This window comes from Columba livia, chromosome 1 (assembly GCF_036013475.1).
Source record: "Columba livia isolate bColLiv1 breed racing homer chromosome 1, bColLiv1.pat.W.v2, whole genome shotgun sequence".
In the NCBI taxonomy this organism is placed as follows: Eukaryota; Metazoa; Chordata; class Aves; order Columbiformes; family Columbidae; genus Columba; species Columba livia.
In genome coordinates this window covers 161,078,373-161,099,974 of record NC_088602.1, presented here as the reverse complement: position 1 = coordinate 161,099,974, position 21,602 = coordinate 161,078,373, and the positions used below count along the sequence as shown (strand labels likewise).

The window sequence follows — 21,602 nt, the reverse complement described above, 5'->3', positions numbered from 1 at the left end:
CAAAAATACAGCAATGTTTCAGCTCAGACTCTGAGAGTATATTTAGACCTCCCCCATATGTCAGCCCTTACCCTGGAAGATTTCCTGCTTTTAGACCTCTATTAGGTTAGACAGAACTTGCAGATGTCCCTTATATTTGCAGGGTCTCCGAAACTCCAGTTAAACCCCCTTGAAAACAGAATATTATTGCCACATGGACTTAAGATAGTTAACAATAGACCAAAACAAGTGCTGAAATCACGCTATGAAAAACACTAGCATTCCCAAATGCTCACAAGGCTTTTTTTTACTTTCACATATAAGAGTTCTTCTTACTGCCTTCTGAATCCTGCTATTATGTGCCTACCTGCTTGAATAAGCTTCGCAATACCACCTTGACCAGGAGCTGTGGTGGCAGCATCACTGCCAAGGCATGAGGCAACCTTCCCTGTCGCCGTTCCTGGCTCACAGGTGCGAGCAGGTGGTCCCACACCACTTGCACACCAGTTCTGTCCCTCTGCACAAAGCCCAGATCTCACCATGCACAGAGTACAGATGTACTATAAGAAACGCTGCAGCAGCTGAAGGTGAACACAGGACATGGCCATTAGCACTTATAAAGCATTCCTCCTGTCTAAGAAAATGGTATATTAAACAAACAAACAAACCTAACATGAAAATCTTACAGAATCACAGAATGTTAGGGATTGGAAGGGACCTCGAAAGATCATCTAGTCCAATCCCCCTGCTGGAGCAGGAACACCCAGATGAGGTTACACAGGAAAACATCCAGGTGGGTTTTGAATGTCTCCAGAGAAGGAGACTCCACAACCTCCCTGGGCAGCCTGTTCCAGTGCTCTGTCACCCTCACTGAGATGAAGTTTCTTCTCAAATTTAAGTGGAACCTTTTGTGTTCCAGTTTGAACCCGTTACCCCTTGTATCTCAGAGTATTTTCTTCCTGTTTTAGGATCAGAGAGGGAGATATATGAACCAGCAAGTGGGGGCAAGGGGAACTACTGCTATTCTGGTTTTTATCATGATAAATTGATTGCAGTCTAAGTACACAGTGCATTTCTACCAAGCACATGCCAGCATCCAAAGTCAGGCAAAACGTAGGGAAATGCAGGAAATCTTTTTAAGCTTCATTTGACATTCTTCAGAGCATCTACTGAACAGTTAGAGTAAAACTCCATATTCAGCTGGTCCCAGAATACATTAGTTGTGGCTACATTTCCAGTTTCAGACCACAAGTCTTGGAGGCCTGGGAATATAATGTGTCTTCACAAATAATTTCTTCTTTAATGTAAAAATTAAGTTTTCCTTTGTCCTTTAAGGTAGACATGGTAGGAAAGAAGATGAAGTACAAGAAGAAAGAAAAAAAAGTCTATTTACCCAGTATTAAAGATGTATGTTTGTCTTCTATAACAATAACCTAAGCAAACACAGGGGAAAGAATACTTGTTTAATTCATAACATTTAAGCTAATAATGGGATAATAAATGAATGCCACATGCTGCGCAATGCTGTTTGAAATTCACTGTCAATTCTCATGTTGAGAGGGATATGAAAACTTCTTCAGAATAAAGTATTCAAGGCACAAGGCACAGTGCCACTTTCCAAGAGTTCCTATAGTTTTATATCATCAACTATTTCTTCATATACATAGCCCTAAAAATAGTATTGTCCCTGCTGATAGCTCAGCTTGGCCTTCCATCCGAACCACAACTGCCAAGACTAGGTTAAAATCTAGAGCTTCATTAGCCACACAGCAGCCTTGGCAAGAACCAGCTGAAAGCAGCAGTGCTGCACATCGTCGCAGTCTGTCCCAAACTAGGACTTGGTGTGAGGAATCGCCAAACAAGGCAGCCACAGAACTGTAGCTTCTGCTGCAATCTAGTTTTTGCACAGAGACAGCTAAGCCTCCATCTTCAGACACATTGTTTTATCCATTTGCCTTTCCCAAACCATGTCTCTTTTTTTTTTTTTTTAGTCCATGCTGTGTCTTTCTCCTTGAATGGGCCTAACTCTATTAACTAAGGCATTGCTCATTTTTCCTACTTTGTTTCCAGCATCTGCTTCCTGTATGTGTCTTATTAGCTTTTCATTGTAGGAAATACGAGAGGATAAAAACACCCAGAAAGACAGAGAGACAGGCTAGAAGAACAAGCTGAAAACTTGTGAAAGGCAGGAGTGAAATCCACAGAGACCTCTCTGGACAGGCTTCCCTGGTGCCCTCTGACCAGATTATCAGCACCAATTGCTCATACCCACTTCCACAGCTAGTGGCTGAGGAGAAACTACTTTGAGGGTGCCAGAGCACTAGAACAGGCTGCCCAGAGAGGTTGTGGAGTCTCCTTCTCTGGAGACATTCAAAACCCCCCGGACACATTCCTGTGTGATTTGCCCTGTGTGAACCTGCTTTAGCAGGTGGGTTGGACTAGAAGATCACCAGAGGTCTCTTCCAACCCCAATCATTCTGTGTGATTATGTGGTTATCCCTTTCATACCTGCTAGCCATGCTGATGGTGTGATCAATTTCAGGTTTGTTTCGGCAAGTCAAACATCCTTGGCTTCAGCAGTTTGACCCTTCCTGGCTTGCTACAACAGAAGCAGTTGAGCCTGCCCAAGTCTTGGGCTAATGTCTCTTTCAGCAAATGCAGTAGCAGCATTCACAGGCCGAGAGCAATTATTCTCCCAGTTTGCATACTGGCTTTGGATCTTCTGCATCCCACACACCTAAGAAACACCAAGGTATGGGATTTCACCCTTCTTTTATGTCTTCTGTCTTGCCTTCTCCTTTCTTCAAACCTTCCTTCACTGTTACCATAACATTTAGATGATGCTGGTACCCACAAACACAACACAATCTCTAACACACAGGACCGCTCCCCATATGCTATCTCTTTTCCACGCATTGGTCTTCTCATACCTTTCAGTCCAAAGCTCCTCAGGGCAGAAAGATCTTTTCTCAAGTGCTCCTGAAAGCACCCTAAGGAACCACTCCCTACCAAGGGGGATAACGTAACTGCAGTGAATGGAACCACACTGGCATCTTACCAGACTGAAACAAAAATCCCTTAAACACAACACACACCGGGTGAGAAGTGAGGAAGTAATTGTCCCACACACCCGTGCACACAACAGCTGAAGAGCTCTGTACCAGTGCTGAACCTCATACTGCCTTGCTGCTTTCTTTTTTCCCTACTTGCCCACTACGCCATGTCTTCCCTGTCTACTCCCCAACGACTGGACTGCATGATCAGCAGGATAGCAGAGCTGGTATGTTCTCCTCCATTCTCCAAACACACAGGCAATACCAGTCTCCAACATGAAGAACAGAAATTCTGCACCTATCTGCTAGAGAGAGAGAACACAAAGACAAATGAAAGGTTGCAGCCTGAATCTAACCTCACCAAGGGGGAGTCATGTTTCTCCCATTTAAAGCCATGCACAGAGAAAAAATAGCCACAACAGCACGCCAAAACAAAGTAATTTAAAAGAATGAATAGTAGCTATTATTTTCTTAAGACCTCAATGTTTCCCTCTTTACACAAGTTCATCGTACAATAGAGCAGGTTGAGTTTAAATGAAAATTAGGCTGCAGCTTTTTAGTATGCTCTGGGTGAAATGGATGAGCACACACAAAGGGCACCTGGTAACATTATTTGCACATGCACTATTGTGTAACTGTTTCCATAGGCACAAAGGACCGTAAGGCTGCCATAAGACTTCATGCTAATTGCTTGGTTGTGTGTGTTATGAAATGTAAATTAAGACTCCCTCAAAATCGTGGAAAATTGCACTTATCTAAATCTCACAGGATTAATGGGGCAGTCATTGAAATAATATTTTTCACCAAGAAATGTGAAACTAAGCTCTGCAAAGATGTCCTGCACAAAGAGATCTGTTAGTGTATGTGACATTTGTTTTGCTGCACAAACAGCTCTAAATCAAATTTGCAAACCAGTGAAACATCTGGAAGGGAAAGCCTCAGATGGTGAAAACCATCACAGTTATGATAATACCCACAGTGTTTCTCTACCAAGCGTGATGTGAAATTAAGTAGTTAATATACATGATGATTAAAACAGTTTACATCATTATCAAATATTGCATGACTCCTAAGACTGAGTAGCAGACTGTGGGGATGGGGAGGCTGCTGGTAACTTCTATTTTACCTGCTTCCCCTTCCAAAGAATGTGTCTCCCACTAGTAAGTTCTTCTGAATAACAAAACGTAATGGTACTAATGCCTTATATGCATTTGTGCCAAGAAATATAAATAAAAATATATTACAAGAACAAGCACAGCCCATAAACTTTTTCACTGCTTCGTTATTTAGGACCAACCAAGCATTTTATGAATTGTAGTTATTTATAATGTCTTATATACTCCGTGTTTCTTTATGCCCAAAAGGTTCACGTATTTCCTCACTGTGGCTCTCCATCATGCAACAGCAAGGCAGGTCAGACTTCAAACTGCGTTGCAAGTGTCTTATTCTCGTATCCTTGCAGGTCCTCTATCCTGCAAACACTTAGCCATGTGTTTAACTTCATGTATACAAGTAGTCTCACTGAACTCATTCATGAAATTCTAGCCTTATTTAAGTTGCCACAGGTTTTACCACTGACTCCCGTTGGACCCAGATTTCATCTAATGTGACTATTTACATCTGAAAAGCTGAACACACATCCAAGCATTTGCAAAACTGAAGTCTTTGCAGCAAAGCCGAGGCATAAGCTGCCATTATGCCTCTCACTGGCATGTAGGACCTACAAAATTATTTACTTTTACCTTGACCTTAACCAAGTTAGGACACAAACAGGTTATCACTAAAGCAGATTACAAGATTATTATATTTTTTTCCCTTTTTGCACATTACTAAACAAACTATTTGTCTTCTCCAATCAGCTCATTTTTTCCATTCCAGTGAGCACAAAATAGTCAATGCAGAATCATCTAGGCACAAACACTGACTTAGCTGGAGAGTTCACTTGTTCATTTATACTTCAAAAAGGAATAAGTTTCAGGCAGGTACAAGAGACAAACATGGAAAAAAAAAACAGATTAGTAAGATATAGTTTTATTTCTTTAATTACAACAGCAGCAATATTCAACCAATCTAAATTGAATTCAATTAAATCAAGGTTTAGTCAGTTCTTGAAGCAATAGCTGAAATATAATATCTGCACTTGCTTCCTCATTTAGTTTATTTAGCTTGGATGCTGTAAGGTGATCCAAGTACCTAACTTCTAACCTTCAGCAGAAAATAAAAAAGGAAACTCAAGAATTGCCAAGTCAACAGAGATCATCTGCTGCAGAGAGTAAAGCTGTAGAAGTTACTCCTGTACAAGAGTTCCTGTTGAAATTCAGAACAATGACTAAAGAAATAAAGACTCTGAATACAAAAAACAATTTATTTTCTCTGATTACCATACTGCTTGCTGTATTTTTGAATTTAGAATTTCTTGAGGGCATAATTTGATACTAATTTAATCACTCTGTCGGAAGATTCACTGGCTGCAGGACCCATCCCTTCATACCCTCCATGACCTGCATTGCTGGCACAGACATAACATAGCACTGCAAATACAGATAAGATTAAAAAGTATGTCTGCTATTATATGTGCAATTAAATATGCACATTAAATGCAACCATACTGTTATAAAACAGGGTTCTTTTGCATTTTACAATACAACTTAACAGCATGATAAGCAGTCTTCCTTGAGCAACTTATTCTGCAAGTGTGCTCACCTACTCTTGGCAAAGGACTAACTGGTACAATTTCAGGTTCATGCGAAGGATTATCACAGCATCTGCTCTTCCTTAACAGGACTGTGCTCTCCTACCTCACGCATTTTATATAGGATTTCAGTCCACAAAAAAATGAGGATGGAAACCAAATAGTCTCCAGTCAGTAGTATCATTTCAGCCACTCATGGCAGCTTATAAAGTACAAGGTTGTGCATTTTCATACTCTACAGACAGATGTTTCCCCACAATTTCTTATCTTGAAAGATGCATGCAAAATAAAGTGCTCTCAGTGCCCTTGTTCAAGCAAAAGCATTTAGCCATCACTCACACTGTGCTATACAACGAACAGATGTCCCTACACCCTTGCTCAAACTAAGATCCAGCTCAATCTATACTTTTAGACAGAATTGTTTAAATTACACTAGACCAGAAAGAGAAAAAATTTCAATAAACTGATTTTAATCCCATCCATTAATGAAAGTTCTCATCTAAGTAATTTAGATTTTTCTTAAATATTTACAGAAAGAATAAGACAGGCATTAATAAAATAAGGTTTATTCTGGACTCATGTAAGCTTTCCCATACTTACTTTACCTGTGTGTTAGTTCTTGATTCGCATGCTTCAGAGCCATTTTACTTATGCAGAAAACAGTACTGTTAAAATTCCGTTGTAAGAAACCAAGTTTTAAACCTTTTGCTGTAAAATAAGCTCATACACTTTTTCACATCATTAACAATTAGCATAGCACAAACATAAGCTGAAACTCCTTACGTATGAAAAGGTACAATACCGGGAGTCTCAACAAAATCTACAAATTTCGGTCTGCAAGATGTTCAGAAGCCAAGCACAGAGCCAAGTTGGGAGATTTACATATCACACACAGCATGTAATTTCGGGAATCTGCGCATAATAGGGTGGTACCTTGCTTCTAGCTACTGCATCAGAGCCTTTCAAGATATGTATATCATGCTCATCACCATGGTACCTGCAGACCTGTGCTATCCAATTTTCCTGCTTAGACAAGTCTCCTTTTCCAACGCTATCCTCAAGCAGCACTGAGATTTGGAGCGACGAAACTATTTTCCTGCCACACTAGATGAATGCCATACACATCAAACTCAGAATTACAGTAGCCTGAGCACATATCTAAGTGTCAGATGGACAAAATGCTACAGGCATTGTTACACTGTCGGTGTTATCATTTCTCAAAACAGTAAAATACCAAATATTAATACATATTAGTATCACAAGCTAGCAGATTAGGTATGCAGCTCACAACCAAGTGAAAGCCAGTATTCCTTAAGGCCTTTCTTCTTTATGGGATCCTTTCCTCACCTCACCAGACACCCTCCTGGCTCCTAAACAAGGTGGCCTTTAATTATTTTTGGAAAGGATTGCATACATTGATTGAAATTGGAACATTTAGGAAAAAAAAATGTAAGAAAGAGCTGACTGTCCCCTAGAGGAGAAGAGTTTCCTGCAAAATATCTCACAGGTTTACTGTACCTCAGCAAATCAGTTTCGATTGGTACTAAACATTAACTTCTTTATTAATATCCTTATATTATTTTCTCTGTCAAGTGCTAAAAGCAGGCTCTATATTCCAGAGGACCAACTGGCTTCTTGCTCCCTGGACATTCAAGCCCTCCTTTTAGTTTTAACCCTGTATCAACCAGACATGATGTTCCAAGTACCGGGGTCAATCATAAATCAGGATAATTCAGTCTTCTCTTTGGATGCATGCAAATGTACCCATTCCACATTAATCAAAACATAGTGAGACTTTTTAAATTAAATATTAGTACAATGCTACAGCAGATCACACTCAAGAGAAAGCATGGCAAATCTGCTCTGGCTAAGCAGCATTTGAACTTCTAGCAATAACATGGAAAGACGAAAGTATATAAAGCAACTTGCATTAAACTTCCCTTTAAGCCCAAGCCATCATTTTAAAATAGCCAACGCTTGACCTACACTGAACCAACCAATGCAATGTACCTACTGAAGATACCATTTTGGCTGCCAAGAGCTTGCAGTCACATTCCAAGCATAAGCAAGGAGAGAAGAAGCAGCATCAGAGACATAATGACTTGCACAGAAGCTCAGGGCACATCCAGACACACAGCCCCAGGCCCAGCTGGGGTGGAGAAGGCCTCCATCCACCTCAGGCTCCACCTGCCAGTGACATTCCACAAGGCACATCAACATAACCATCAGAATCCACAATGCCAGCTGAAGGTGCCAAGCCAATTTCCACAGTCATTCCAAAGCCTGGGAAGAGCAGGAGCGTGTCTGGCAGCAATCGGCACGTGGACGGCACTCCGGGGTGATCCAGCTTGGGTTTTGCTTTTTTAGCATGAGGCCAACAACATGAGGAACCATTTTCTTTGTGGCCTTTCCCCGTATTTAAGTCTTGCGCCTTCTAACAAAAGTGCATCTTGAGAACTCTCCAGAAGCATGATGTTTATTAAAGAGAAATCCTAACACTTTTAACAAGCCAAGTGATTTACATACAAGAGATGAGTAATGTACTGTGAAATGGAATAGAACATACAGCTATATATTTTCACACAAACAGAAAATTTATTCAAGTATACTGGTGTTACAAAGAAGCTATAAAGAACTGTTTGTGCTACAAAATGATAGCTACTACACACAAAAATGCTATTTTATTTGATTAAATTTTTTCATCATTCTCTTAGTACTTATTCTTTCAGCAAGTTTTACTTATACAGCCATGCAGCATTTAAATTATTTTTTTGGCACCAGAACCTTAATTCAGATCAAAATGCTTTAAAATAGCCAAAGCTTTTTTCTGCTTTAATTATAAAAACGTAAAAGATCAGAAGTTTAATTACAAATAATTAATTAAAAAAGGAAACCTTTCTTCTGTAACTAACATTAATTTTGCAAGACCGAACCTCCTTTTCCTCCTAAAAAAAAAAAAAAAATAAATAAAAATAATACCTCAAAACACCTTTTAAACTTTCCTCTGGTAAAACTGAAATTGTTTGAAGAAAATTAAGCTCATACGCTGAAGCTGCGTGAAATTTCTTACAAGGAAACTCTTGTTACAATTCAAGATTTTGCAGGAAAGATATAGACAGATAGACGAATACGGTATCTAGAAGCACCTTCCCAGGAACTACACAGTGTTTCTTTTCGGCATGGAGTTGGGAGGAGGCATGGAAGGCCAAAGAAAGGATGGCAGAACAAGAGACACCTTGCTAGATACTCACAAACTAAACTTCCAAACAAAGCTTCACAAATTATTTCAGAGCTTTGCCCCAGATGATTCACTGATAAAATTCTAGTACCAACAAGGGCATCCAGGTCAGTACAGAGAGGCTTAACACAAGACGTAAATATTTTTCTTATTTTAGTGGTATCCAGAGGGCTGATGTATTACACACAAAATAAGGCTTCTTAAGATCCTGCCTCACTTCTGAGCCTAATTTATTTATCTTCTTATTAAAATAATTAAAACAATCAACACTGTTGCCACACTAAGCAGTCAAATCAAATAAATACAGTAACAAGTACATGAGGAGTGACAGCACCATCATCTTCACATAACTGCAGCAAATAAGAGGGTATGACAGGGCACAGTGTTCCTTCAAATATATGTTATTTGGAAAAAAAAAAAAGAAATCTATTTTTAAAAAGCATGTGAAGCATGAAAAAAAAAAAAAAGAGTAAATAGCAGAAGGCTCATAACCTACAGAACAACAGCTATAAGTGTATTCTTCTACCTACGGAGTGATGCTCAAGGCAGCATGGGCTCCTTCCAGTTCAGAAAGAAACATTCACAGTGTTATCTGGGGTTAGGAAAACTACTCTAATGGCCAGAGGTCAATGCGAGTATCTTATCTGAATTTCCAGCTGGGCCCAATCCCCTTCTCAAAGTACCCCTGTAAAAGCCCACTCAAAGAAAGGAACCAGCCAAATATAACTGATCCCAGACCAGAAACATTGTCAGGCTGCAAGATGAAACCAAGAACATTCCTATGTTACCGTAGTGCTACAATATCACATAAAAGCTAAAAACACCAATAGGATCAGCCTGCAGAAGGGAAATGACGCAGTATTAAACAGCCTATCAAAGCACAGGCAAAGGGTACTTTAAAAAGTAGATTTTTTTAATCTGTCACTTAATGTGCTGCTTTGCACATCGGGCAGTGAGATCCTCCTGTGCCTTCTCAAAGGCCAACCACTGAAAACACACTCTGAAAGTTATGAAATCAAACCACACACACACAAAACACTCGAAGACACCAAAGTCAAAGTCCCAGAAGTGGCTATTTTCAGAATGAACTCCCACTTCAAGGTTTCATGTTAAATACCTGGAACAAATCAGTCATTTGCAGAAAATAAAATTATTCTGGATTAGGAGTTCTAGTTCTCTCCATGCTGCCTCAAAGATGTTGACCTATTTCTCTATAATCCAGCAAATTGCATCTTTCCTTTCAAAGTGAGTACTAAAAGCCTGTCGAATGCATAGACATAAATATATAAAGAACTTCAACTGGACAACTCACATTCTCACTTAGAGCACTTACAGCAGATTGAACTCTGAACATGTTAAAACACCCTTGGGGAAACACCTAGGGCTGGAAGGCAGGCACAGGAATCGCTGTGAGACACGTGGGTCCAAAACAGAGACCAGTTACACACTGAATACTTAGAGTTTAAATAATGACAGGGGAGACCACCTCTGCCTACCTTCTAGAGGCAACTTCAGCATACCAATCATTTTCACACAGGTGCTTGTCTCCTGGTGAAGTCTTCCATCTCCTATTGGAATCTGGATGAAGCCATATCAAAGTGCTCTTTGATAAAACCAAAGAGTTTGGTGCTGGTTGGGTAGATTTTGTGGTTTGGTTTTAACTGCGATACTCCCCAATAAAGGCCTTGACTGACCCTTATGTACAGACAGACTCTTTTTTTTCCTGGTACCAGTGTTAATTCTTAAAGATCTTTAAAATGGACAGCATCCAGTGCCTTGGTTTTTGTGTGGGTTTTTTTTTTGGTTGGTTGGTTGGGGTTTTTTTCCCCACTAAACAGTTCTGACCTTAAAACCTCTGCAAACATCAACTTAAGGAGACTATTTTCAGTGGAAAAGTATTTCTCAGCGCTTTACTCATACAGCAGAACTCATACATGCTGGGTTTTTTAATACCAAAGTAAATAACCATTACCAGCTTCAATAGCTACTGAGCAAAACCTAAGAGCTATTTTAAAAAGCATCAGCTGAGAAATATTCCTGCATAGATGTTGGAGGCTAGATGCTATAAAGGCATTCCTGATACACCACGATGCTGGGGAGCCTACGCACTTATCAGCCAGGCACTGCCTCCTAAGGAAAATTATCTCTTTCACAAAGAGACATCCAACTCTGAGCTACATTCCCTTGCATCAGAGGAAAAGAAAATTCTCAGAAAAGCAATTAAAAACTGAAGTCACACTTATTCAGAGCAGGTAACCAAGCAATTGGAAATGCTGTGTACAGAAATGAAATGCCATCTCCAAGTTGGGACTGCACACACTTGCAGTGTATCTATCTTTTATTTAGGTATTTGAGTGGGCTCAGAGACTGGTTTCCCACCTTAAGCACAGCGTGCAGATTGTTCTCCAGAGAAGATGAGGAACTGGCATGCTGGAGACTGGTTCCTGGGCCCAGCACCAGCTACTAATTGTTCTATGTAGAGAGTCACGGAGGTGGGAAGGGAAGACAGGACAGAGATCTAGGAATGGTTTAAGTCTGCTGCTTAGTGGGTTTGTTTCCGTTACAATTTTGGTCACTGAATCATGACCCTGCTTCAAGAGTTCAAGACCTTTTTTAGGATTTAAGTACACAAATTACTGAGCTGCATGAAAATAGCATCCAGGCACTGGCAGAACCTTTACAGCAATGGTTCTGCTACCAATTACTGTGTTGTTCCTCTGAACTAGTACTGGACTAGCTGACTAAAACACATGGGAGTTAAAATCCTCTCATTAGCAAAACAGCCTGGAGTAAAGATAAGAAAAACCCATCCTGGAAACAGGACATTAAATTCAGAAAAACCTGTCCTCCCTTGAACCACAGGTCAGAGGTCAAGGTGGGTGCTTTTTTTTGGTCTGCTGACAGGTCAGTGAATAACAGGAGATGCCACACACCAGTCCAGTCACCTAGCAGTAATGGTTTGTACCATCATGCGGAAAATCCTCATTCAATTACCTGTCAGTCTCTGGTTTCCTGGGGCAGCTGGGACACAGAGCACTGCTGAGGCCAATGGTGCTTAACTTCTAGAGGGAAGGAGGAGCTCCGAGGCAGTCAATGCTGACCCCCACAAATAAATTAAGGAGCCTTTGTGGCAGACTAACAGGAAGCCTGTGCAGCTCTCTGCTGGAAGACAGATGCCAGAAAAGACGTGATCTCAAGTTTTAGTTTTACAACAAAAATCTGTTATTCTATTTACTATAGTGATGGTATATACACTTAAGTGTGTTTTTAGAGGTTACCTTGATTTTCAATAGTTTTTGAAGCATGAATACAGGCCGTTTGAATAAACCACTGGGCGGGGGGGGGGGGGGGGGGGAAGTCTAAATAATTAAGATGTAAAAGACAAAACAACTTATGCTGAAACCACAATATTTCCAATAAACGAAACAGCAATTAAAAAGATGAAAAGATTAAGGAAAGAATGGGTATTAAGACAGTAAATGAGCATTATTCACCTCCAACCGAAACCTCTCACTGTTCTTGAAAAATCTCCTCATGAAGCCAATAGGACAAGGAAGGCTAACAGAGTAATTCACAGTGTCCTAGGGAACGCAAGGATTAGTATTCAAGGAAACCACTTCTACTTTTTCTCCTTGAAGCTTAACAAGGCCAGGAATGGGTGGGGTGGCAGAGCATTGGAGCACACTGACCAGCCACCCCCAGTTACAGAGCCTCAGTGGCCAATTTTCATCAGCTTCAAACCGTCTGATACGCTGGTTTACCTCTTCCTCAAAGTGAAATAGAGATTGACAGATGACATGTTCTCTAGCCACCATCCCAGTCATCCAGCATGCTTCTTTGTTTCACAATAAGCTCTCATATACGAAGAGCAGCAACCCTGTGCTAGGCTGAAGCATGCTCCAAAGGCAGAGCCAAAGCGCACGCCGCTGCCGCTGGAGATGCCCATTACGAGCCATTCACAGATCCACAAGATATTTCAACTGTCCTGAAGTAGCAAACTGAACAGTAGAGTCAACACATTAAGTAGTATTTAAGGTGTGATTCCAAAAACCAATTTCTTCTGGCTCTTCAGAGTCTCATTCAGCAACAGGCCGGCCTTCAAGGACAAATGGTTTAGCATGGAGTTCTGCAGAGGGTGAAACTGCGAAAGAAATTATACGATTTATACCCTTCTCCCACTTACTGAGGAGGGACTGCCTGTGCAAGCGGTAGGAGAAATACCTCAAGTCTAGAGGACTATCCTGAGACTACAAGAATACGACCTAAGAACGCAATCTAGAATACGTGAAATGAAATCCTACTGTCATCCTGACTTAAATAACCTACTCACAGAACAAGCTCCCTCTTCAAAGGAAGATAAGGAGCATTTATAAGATCAGTCACCCAACTGGGAAAGCACAGGGAGTCCAAAGGTTGCCAGGACTCAAAGGCAAACAGTAGGTTTCCGCAATCAAGAGAAACTTCAAAATTAATTTAAAAACCCGAAGGCCAAAGTAACAGAGAACAAAGAACTTTCAGCATGAGGTTCAGGTCTGCAGATGAAATGCTTCCATCTTTCAAATGCCCATTTCAGACAAAAATTCAGGATGAAAAAAATATTGAGGGAAATGGATGGTTTAAAGAGATTTCTTTTTTGAAAGAGACAGTTAAAACAAAAGCTGTGTCAAGCCTATAAAATATTTAGAAATAAAAATGAAAAAAATCTAACCATAAACATTGGCCCAAAGAACAGATTCACATTTACATAAGTAACAGTAAGAATAAGCACCTCTGTCTGCTGATTTAGTCTGTTTCTCCAACTGTACGTTTGGAGCAACGTTCACCACAGGTTGCCAGCAGGCTTGCATCTACAGCTTCAGCATCAAATATTTCAGCTAAAGAAAAAAATTCCATAAACAAACAGTCAACTTCACAGGGGAAAAAAAAAAAAGAAATGCTAGCAGCCAACAACCAGGGAAGGGCAAACTTCCAGATGAGGGAGGCAAAGGAGCCCTAATTCAGTGCTCTCGCAGCTATCAGATGGTTAACAAATTGAGATGAGAGACTTCTGAGCCTTTTGAGTGACTTTCACTCTGGCAAACTTAAAGGATTCAGAAGTGCAGCTGGAATACATATGGGAGATGCTAGAGAAAGTGGATCATTTGAATTTGTAACTCCATTGTGTGCTGAAAGAATTTCCTGCAGATGAGGCACATCCCGTCAGTGACTCAGGGAAGCTCTCCGTCTGCTAACAGTCATGAATTTATTCTCTGAACCAGCTACCAGAAGTGACTCGTGTTTATGTTAGTGTTATATATGCAATGAGAATCTTAAAATAAAGCCTGTGGGGATGTATTTCTTTTTTCCTTCCAAAAATCTCTACACTACAGCATCTCCACTGAAAAAGAAACCCACTATCTTGATGAAACTAAGATTTCACATCCTGATCAAAGTGTTTCACTGAACATAAATTTTTATGCACAAATGCTTTTCAAATCAAAAGCCAAATATATTTTTATATTATATTCAGCATTTAAAATGGAACAGATATCAAATTAATGGAATATTATCATGCCAGGTTCATCCTATTAGATAATCAGTTACTAGTTTGCTTGGTTAATACTCAGCTACAGGGACCTGAAAACTACGTATATTCAGCTACTTGAGCATCTTCTCCAGGTTATGTTGTTCTTTATCAACATGTTAGAGTCCCTGTTTCCTATACAAATTATCTTTATGGTCATTTGAAATTAGCACATATAGGATACTGCAGAAAGGACAAAAGGCAAACACTATGGAGAGAGCGTACAAGTCCCTGTGTCCCAACCACCAGGTTCACTGCTGGAAATCCAAAGATTCCAGCTACCTGCAGACTGGAGCTACTGAAAGCTACCGGTGAGGTACAGTTGAAGCGGAAAAATTGAGAGTAGGTGACAAAAAGGGGCCATAAAAATCACAGATGTAAATTAATAATCAAATATACACACACAACAAGGACAGATGGCAAGCAATTTTCCCCAGTGTACTTATACTTGTGCTTCTGGTGCACGTATTTGGGTCACTTGCTAGATTAAATCTCATGTGGCAGACCCAACAGAGGTACTGTCAAATGCGTACAGGCTCGGCCTATTTTCAAGTGATACAAGTCTGACACTACAGGGTGAAAGCATTTATCAGGATTTCATCAAAGCAGTTTGCAACACTGCCCTGCAACTTTGAAACAAGGCTGTTGGATATTTTCTACCTCAGCAAGGCTGCCCCATCCAGGCCTACTAAATAAAATGCAGCACAAGTGAGAGAAAGTTGGTCAGTGCTACCAAATGTCATGGAAACAAGAAAATCTGTACGTATTTTTCCAAAGCACCAATTTTGTCAATGTGGCACAGAGAAATACATCACTCAGGGTTAAAGATTCCTACTAATTCCTTAACATATGTGTTTCTTCTGACATTTGGGAGTAGGAAAGAACACCTCAGTAGATGAGTTGCTTTTGACACGTTCACTGTAACAACACCTCGAGTACCTCAGATAACGCAGACGCCTCAGACACTCAGATAACAACCTCAGATAGGCAGAGCACTAAATCTTCCATACCCCAGCTATAAACTGACAGTGACCTGTCTCATTTAGTACAGGTCACAAGAAGGACTACAACTTCAATGCAAAGAAGCAAAGGTCAAATTGCCTACTTTGGGGGGGGGGAGGGGGGGGGCTTAAATGACAGGGAAAAATAATTACACGGGTGTGTTAAGTCTGATTGCAGCAATGGGTTTCCCTGCTGTAATACTGGTAGATATTAGCATGAAACAAGAACTAAACGTGCAGATTAGCCCCCCTTAATCTGGCAAGAAGCTGGATTTGACACAGTGCAACAAGCAAGACCTTCAATACGTTCACAGGAATGGAAACCGCATTTCTCCCTACCCCTTGTTATCAGTTCCAGGATGATTTTGCTCAGCAATAAATAAATCTTTATTAATAAGCAATGTGAGCTCACTGTGACATTAGACCAACATCTAAATACCTCCCCCCTCCCATGTATCTATCACTTCTTTCAGGTTATTGCATGCTGCATCCAGCTTCAAATAAAACAAAGAAGGGAAAAGAATTAAAAAAAAAAAGATTTGTTCCTAGATGAACAAGGAGGTTTTGAGTTGGGGAGAATGACTACCTAATAATCTACACATGTAATTAGGAAATATCACAGCTGTTCATGAGAATTACAGTAGCAGGGAACAGGGTGACAAAAGCTTGTATTTGCTAGGTTCACAGACGGGGGAAAAAAAAAGCAGAAGTGTTTACACTGGCTCTTGGATTTAGAGGCTGTCACTTTCATTCAGAGTGATCAATAAGCCAATTGATCAAAAAGATCACATGTTTGCACTGATTATGTACATGCCACATATCTCTCTAGCCTGAAAGAAACAAGTTAGGCAGACTAACGACGAGAAGAATGTACACATTTGCTTACTCAACTTCCTCAGGCTTTAAATTCATTCCACTTCATGTTAACTGGGTGAGGAGTGGGAAATAAAATACTGAATCCTTTGATATAGAGTCATAAAGCCCAGACTACAAGCAAGTTTGTTGTATCACTGTCCATACAGTCTTTGGTTTGGTGCCGTGCAGCCGCTAAAATATTAAGTTTTACCATTGGGAAATTGATTTTGCTATAAGAAGTTTTTACGATGCCACTTAATCTTACCCAGCCTACATAAAAAAACACAGAAAGCAATTACAGACACCCTTTATATACTAAATTTGATCACTATATTAAAAAAAGAACAGTCTGATGTAATTCCAATATAATGGCAAAAGAAGCAGAAAGAGCTATGGCAATATGCTGCCCTTCTGAAACAAAACATTGCAGGTTCCCAGCTTAAATGCACAATCTTGATTCACTTAAAGTTAGTAGCATGATCCATCTCCCACATGGAGGGCTGTGTCCTGCAGCTCCAGCATCGACCTCCTTTTCTAGTGTTATGTTTCAAGTTGTCTCCTGCAGGGTAGTGAGATTCTGTGATTACAGTCAAAAGAATACTTTGGGTCTGAGAGCCTGCCTTTTTGAATAGATAACCCTTTCTAGTTCAACAATTACTGGCATGCAACAGCCATTTCTGCCTTGCCCCGTCCAGTGTTGCAGTTGAAAAACATCCTAATTAGATGACCCTGCATACAGGAATGCCATTAACTGGCTTTCGGGGCACTCTAGTGAATGCCTAAATCTTAGCTACAATGATGAGAAGTACTTTATTTAGTTAGGATGTAAACACATAAGCAAAGAAGTGTTTTAGAACACCTTTTAAATAGTCTGTGATCAGTACTAGCAAAGACAGCGTGTAATTATCTTTTCCACCCTTTCGGAGATGACACTCAAATATCACTCTTTCCTAAGCGCATTAAAGCGCACTCAGGCAAGATCAAGAGTAACCTTGACCTCCACATCAATAACACCAGGTAGGACTCCAAATTGCTTTCTATGCCTAGCCAATTTCAGCTGGCCTGCAGGACAGATTTACAAGCATGTCCTTAAACAACCCAGTTTTGCCTAAATATTGCAACATATGCTACTTAGGGTTACATAAATATTCCACAACTCCTGCAGTTGTTAACTATAACAAGCGGGTTTAAAATAGTGTCAGTGTGTCAAAATATTCACTGCTTTCTATTGATCCAACTCAGACTTTGCATTTCAGGGTAACAGCAGATTTTTTTTTTCTTTTGCTGTTTGCAAATTAAGTTTTGAAACGTTGAAACAGGTTTAAGACAAGTCATAGTAGATAATTGGGAGGCTCACAGAATCCTAAAAACACTAAATTGCTTCACAAGGCTTCAAGCATGTATAAAGGACCTCAAGGACTGAAGCCTGAACCTCCACATTCTGCGGCCGATGCTGTTCCCAGGCGGGGACCTGGACCCGGACTAACACTTGGCAGTTACTTTGAGTATAACAGGTTTAATAGTAGCAACCCTTGAAAGCAGGGGGGTTTATTCTGAAAGTGGTGACAGATCCTTAAACACGGCAGGTGCACCATAATACGGTGTAAAAGAGGAAAATTCCAAGTTCAGTAACTAATTAACTCCAGGACAGGCAGGTTATATCATAAGGTAAATGCCTAATCAAAGACATAACTCATCCTTTCATACTCCATCAGTGCACCAGGGAAGTTCCATTCATCCAGCAACATTTTTCTGCTCAGGTGCATCCCCTGCATCCCCTGCCCCACCTCGCTGTCCTTCCCTCACGCAAAAAGCTTCAAGGCACTAAGCCAGCTTGACAGCCGCTCGGAGAGTTCGCTGGCACCCCGGACCCGAGCCACGAAGCAGGGACCCACCGCTCACGCACCCCTCCCTCCCTTCTCCCTCCCGGGCGGCCGGTCGGCACCTCCTCGGTGGAACAGCGAGCGGGGTCCGGGCAGCGGCGGCCGCGGAGCGCAGGGACCTGCCCGCCCGCACCCAGGGGAGACGCTCGCTCGCCAGAGGCTGATGGAAAAGCTGTCAAAGTCGATCCGTGCTCACTTTTTGGATGGTTTAATTCCAATGGAGCATGAAACACCCCAGGACGGTTAATAAGTTTAGCCAGGCGTGCTGTTCTCCCTAATACATTTTAATTATGTATCTGGCTTAATTGTGATCTGATTAAGTCACCGGAAAAGGCACAAATTGGAATTTTCCCCGACTGCTAACAGCGCCTTTCAGCAGCTTCTGAAGGCAGGTACTTTCAGGAGAGGAACAGGTAGGGAGCCCAGCCCAGCGGCAGCTGTTCCCGTCCCCGCCGGCGGGGCTCCGGTCCCCGCGGCCGCTCGGAGGAGCCCGACAGCCCACGGCAACTTCCCGCGCGGGGCTCGGTCCCGGCGGAGCGGGGGAAAGGGAGGCGGCCGGGGACCCAACCGCCCGGGCGACACCGCGAATGCGGGATCAGCCCAGGACACGCAAAGTTAAAGCAGCGGGTCTCTTCCCACCGAGAAGGGCTGGAAGGGACTGAGCCCGCGTGGGAGCTGTCAAAGCCCCGGGAGCGGCGGGCGCCGCCGCGGCCACCCGGAGCCGAGGAGCCCCCGGGACCCTCCTGCGGTAACCCTGAGGGGTGCGGCCGCCGCCCCGCGCCCGGCAGGTGGGCAGCTCCCGCCCGCCCGGCCCCGCCGCCCCTCGCCTTACCTGTCATCGTAGCAGAAGTCGGCGCCCAAGGTGTTGAGGTACAGGGCGAGCCCCAGGGCGCTGCTCAACAACTCCGCGATCATCTCTCCGCCTGCCGCCGCCGCACTCGCACCGGGGCAGCCCCCGCTGCCCGGCCTCCCGCTCCAGCCCCGCCGCGGCTGCCCCTCACGCCCCCCGGCACCGCGGGGCGCCGCTGCGCGCTCCGCCGGCGGCCGCAGGCTGACGACGTCCCCCCGCGCCTCCGCCGCCCCCTACCCCATAGCAGCGGGGCGAGCGGCGGAGAGAGCGATGCGGGGCGCGGCGGCGACTGCCGCCCTTCTCCCGCGGCGCCTTGGCGCTGCCGCGGCTCTGGCCGCGACTCCGGCTCCGGCCCCGGCCCGCGCCCCGCTCACTGCCGAGCCGGGCGCCGCCGCCGAGGCTCTGGGAGCGCCCGCGTGGGGCGCCCCGGGCTCCCACCGCGCCTGCGTGCGGGCCCGCCCCGCGCCCGCCCCTCCGCGCCCGCCCGCCCCGCCACCCCGCCCCGCGCCCCGGCCGCCCCTCCCGCCCCTCCCGCCCCTCCCGCGACCCGGGAGGCGCTGGGACCGGGACCAGGACCGGGACCGGACCTGGCACTGGGGCCGGCACGGGCAGCGGGCCCGGCTCGTTCGAGCGCAGGGCAGGGCTCGCCCCGCTGCTGCTGCTGCCGGCTTTGGCACAGCCCTCCTCCTCAACGCTTTTTCCTTTCTCTGTTTTCCTTTTTCCTTTCTTTTTTTTTTTTTTTTTTTTCCTGCCTTCTTTACTTCCATTATCTTTCTGTCGTTTTTCTTTTAGTTTCTTTTTCTTCTTTTTCTCTTCCCCTTTTTCTCTGTTCCCCTTTTCTCCCCTTTCCCACCTTTCGTTTCCTTCTTCTCCTGTTCCCCTTCTGCCCCATTATCTTCTTTTTACCCTTTCCCCCCCACAGAGGCCAGATGGAAAACCGTTAGTAAGAGAGGGCCTGTGCCATCAGGGATGGGATGCAGAGCAGGGGGCTCCACACTCCCACTTGCCCCGAGCCTGGTATTCACCTCACTGTCAGCGTGGCCCTTGGCTCTGCTTTCAGTTAAGCAAAACCGAAGTAAACCACTGAAACTTGGCAGAGGGGGGCTGGAAAAAGGACACCCCAAGACAAGGAGCACCCCAAACTGGGGCTCCCTCAGGGCAGCCCCATGACGTGATGCTGCCTGCAAGGGGGTAAATGGGTCAGCCTGAGCCCTGCAGTGTGAATGGGACAAATAAATGGCCCAGACAGGAAACCCAGCTGCGGGAAATAATGCACTGAAACCATCTTCAATAATTCATGGGATATTGAGGCATGAAGTTATGGAAAGGGTTTGGGTCCATCAAGTTGATTGTTTCCTTTTTTTAAGAGATATTTTTAAATGTTGCCTTCTTTTTCTGCTAGCTAGCCCTTTATATAACCTTCATATTTCCTCGTAATTTCCATCGAGTGGCACATCATGCTGTCCCAGAAGAATGGGAGTCTGTACATCAAGCTGTGTCTGATAAATTGGGGAGCTTTTAACAAGTTTTCTTTCTCCCGTATGTGATTATTTAATGCTGTTCTTTGCAACCTCAAAATATATTAAGTGCATTAAGACCTCTTTCAAGCAAGGCTTAAAGTGCTCCTGTGAAGTCTGCCCCAAGTGTCACAAACATCTCAGCTGCTTTTACTTATATTCAGGGGGTGTGTTATCACCATCAGTGGCAGTAATTGCAGACACGGGGGGGAGGGTGCATTTTGTTGAGAATATTAAAGCTCTGAGGGCCCTTATTGAAGCTATTAGCGGATCACATTGATCTGGCATTAAACTTTTCAGCCTGGAGCACAGAACATAGTAACTTAGATTTTAAAGAGTTGGTATGCTTTGTCAGAAGAACCGCAATCCTTATTTTTGAACACCGATTCTCAATGTGTCTCTGGACCTACTGCCAAGATCCTGATCATCGTGACTTAGTCTTTGCTGCAGCAGGATTGCTGAGCTTACGCACTAGGTTTGTACAGCTCCTTCTCTGGAACATCCTAATAAAATCTGCATAAAAAGCATTATAATTGCTGCTGAGTCACAGTGGCAGAAGTCTCTTGTTCTCCATCAAAAGCATATGTATTTTTTCTTCAAAGAGGCAGGGCTACTGGCTGGGGTAGATGAGGGCTGATAGAAAAGCTTTAGAAAGAAAACAAATCCTCCAGGGATAAAGTTTAACAAAGCCTGACACTGGCTAATAAAACCTAATGTCAAGAAAGGGTGGGATGAAACATGTGGACTGTGCAGAGAGTGCCTAATCCACTGGACGTCCCCAGTGCTCCAGTGTGGCTGGAGGTAGCATTAGGGCTCCACCAGCCTGTCCAAGCGGATTTAGCTACACTCAAAAGAGTCTACAAAGCCTGTATCCCGTGTCTCTGTCTTTGTATAAACAAAGGACAAGTGTCCTCACAATGGCAAGAGCTTTCTCTGATTGAGAAAACAAGCTGTGTAGAGAGATACAGAGG

General features: G+C 43.1%; 1 protein-coding gene across 3 annotated transcripts in view; it reads right to left on the bottom strand.

Moving 5' to 3' along the window:
- The window catches only part of TMTC2 (transmembrane O-mannosyltransferase targeting cadherins 2), a 257,207-nt gene extending 237,660 nt beyond the window's left edge, over nt 1-19,547 (bottom strand). For 2 of the 3 annotated variants that reach the window (XM_065041667.1, XM_065041662.1), the window contains exon 1: nt 19,097-19,547. In XM_065041667.1, the coding sequence (XP_064897739.1) occupies nt 19,097-19,179 (83 nt within the window). In that variant the 5' untranslated portion in view covers nt 19,180-19,547. The remainder of the gene's footprint in view (nt 1-19,096) is intronic. The other variant, XM_065041652.1, reaches the window with a different exon arrangement.
- Between the last annotated feature and the right edge of the window lie 2,055 nt (nt 19,548-21,602).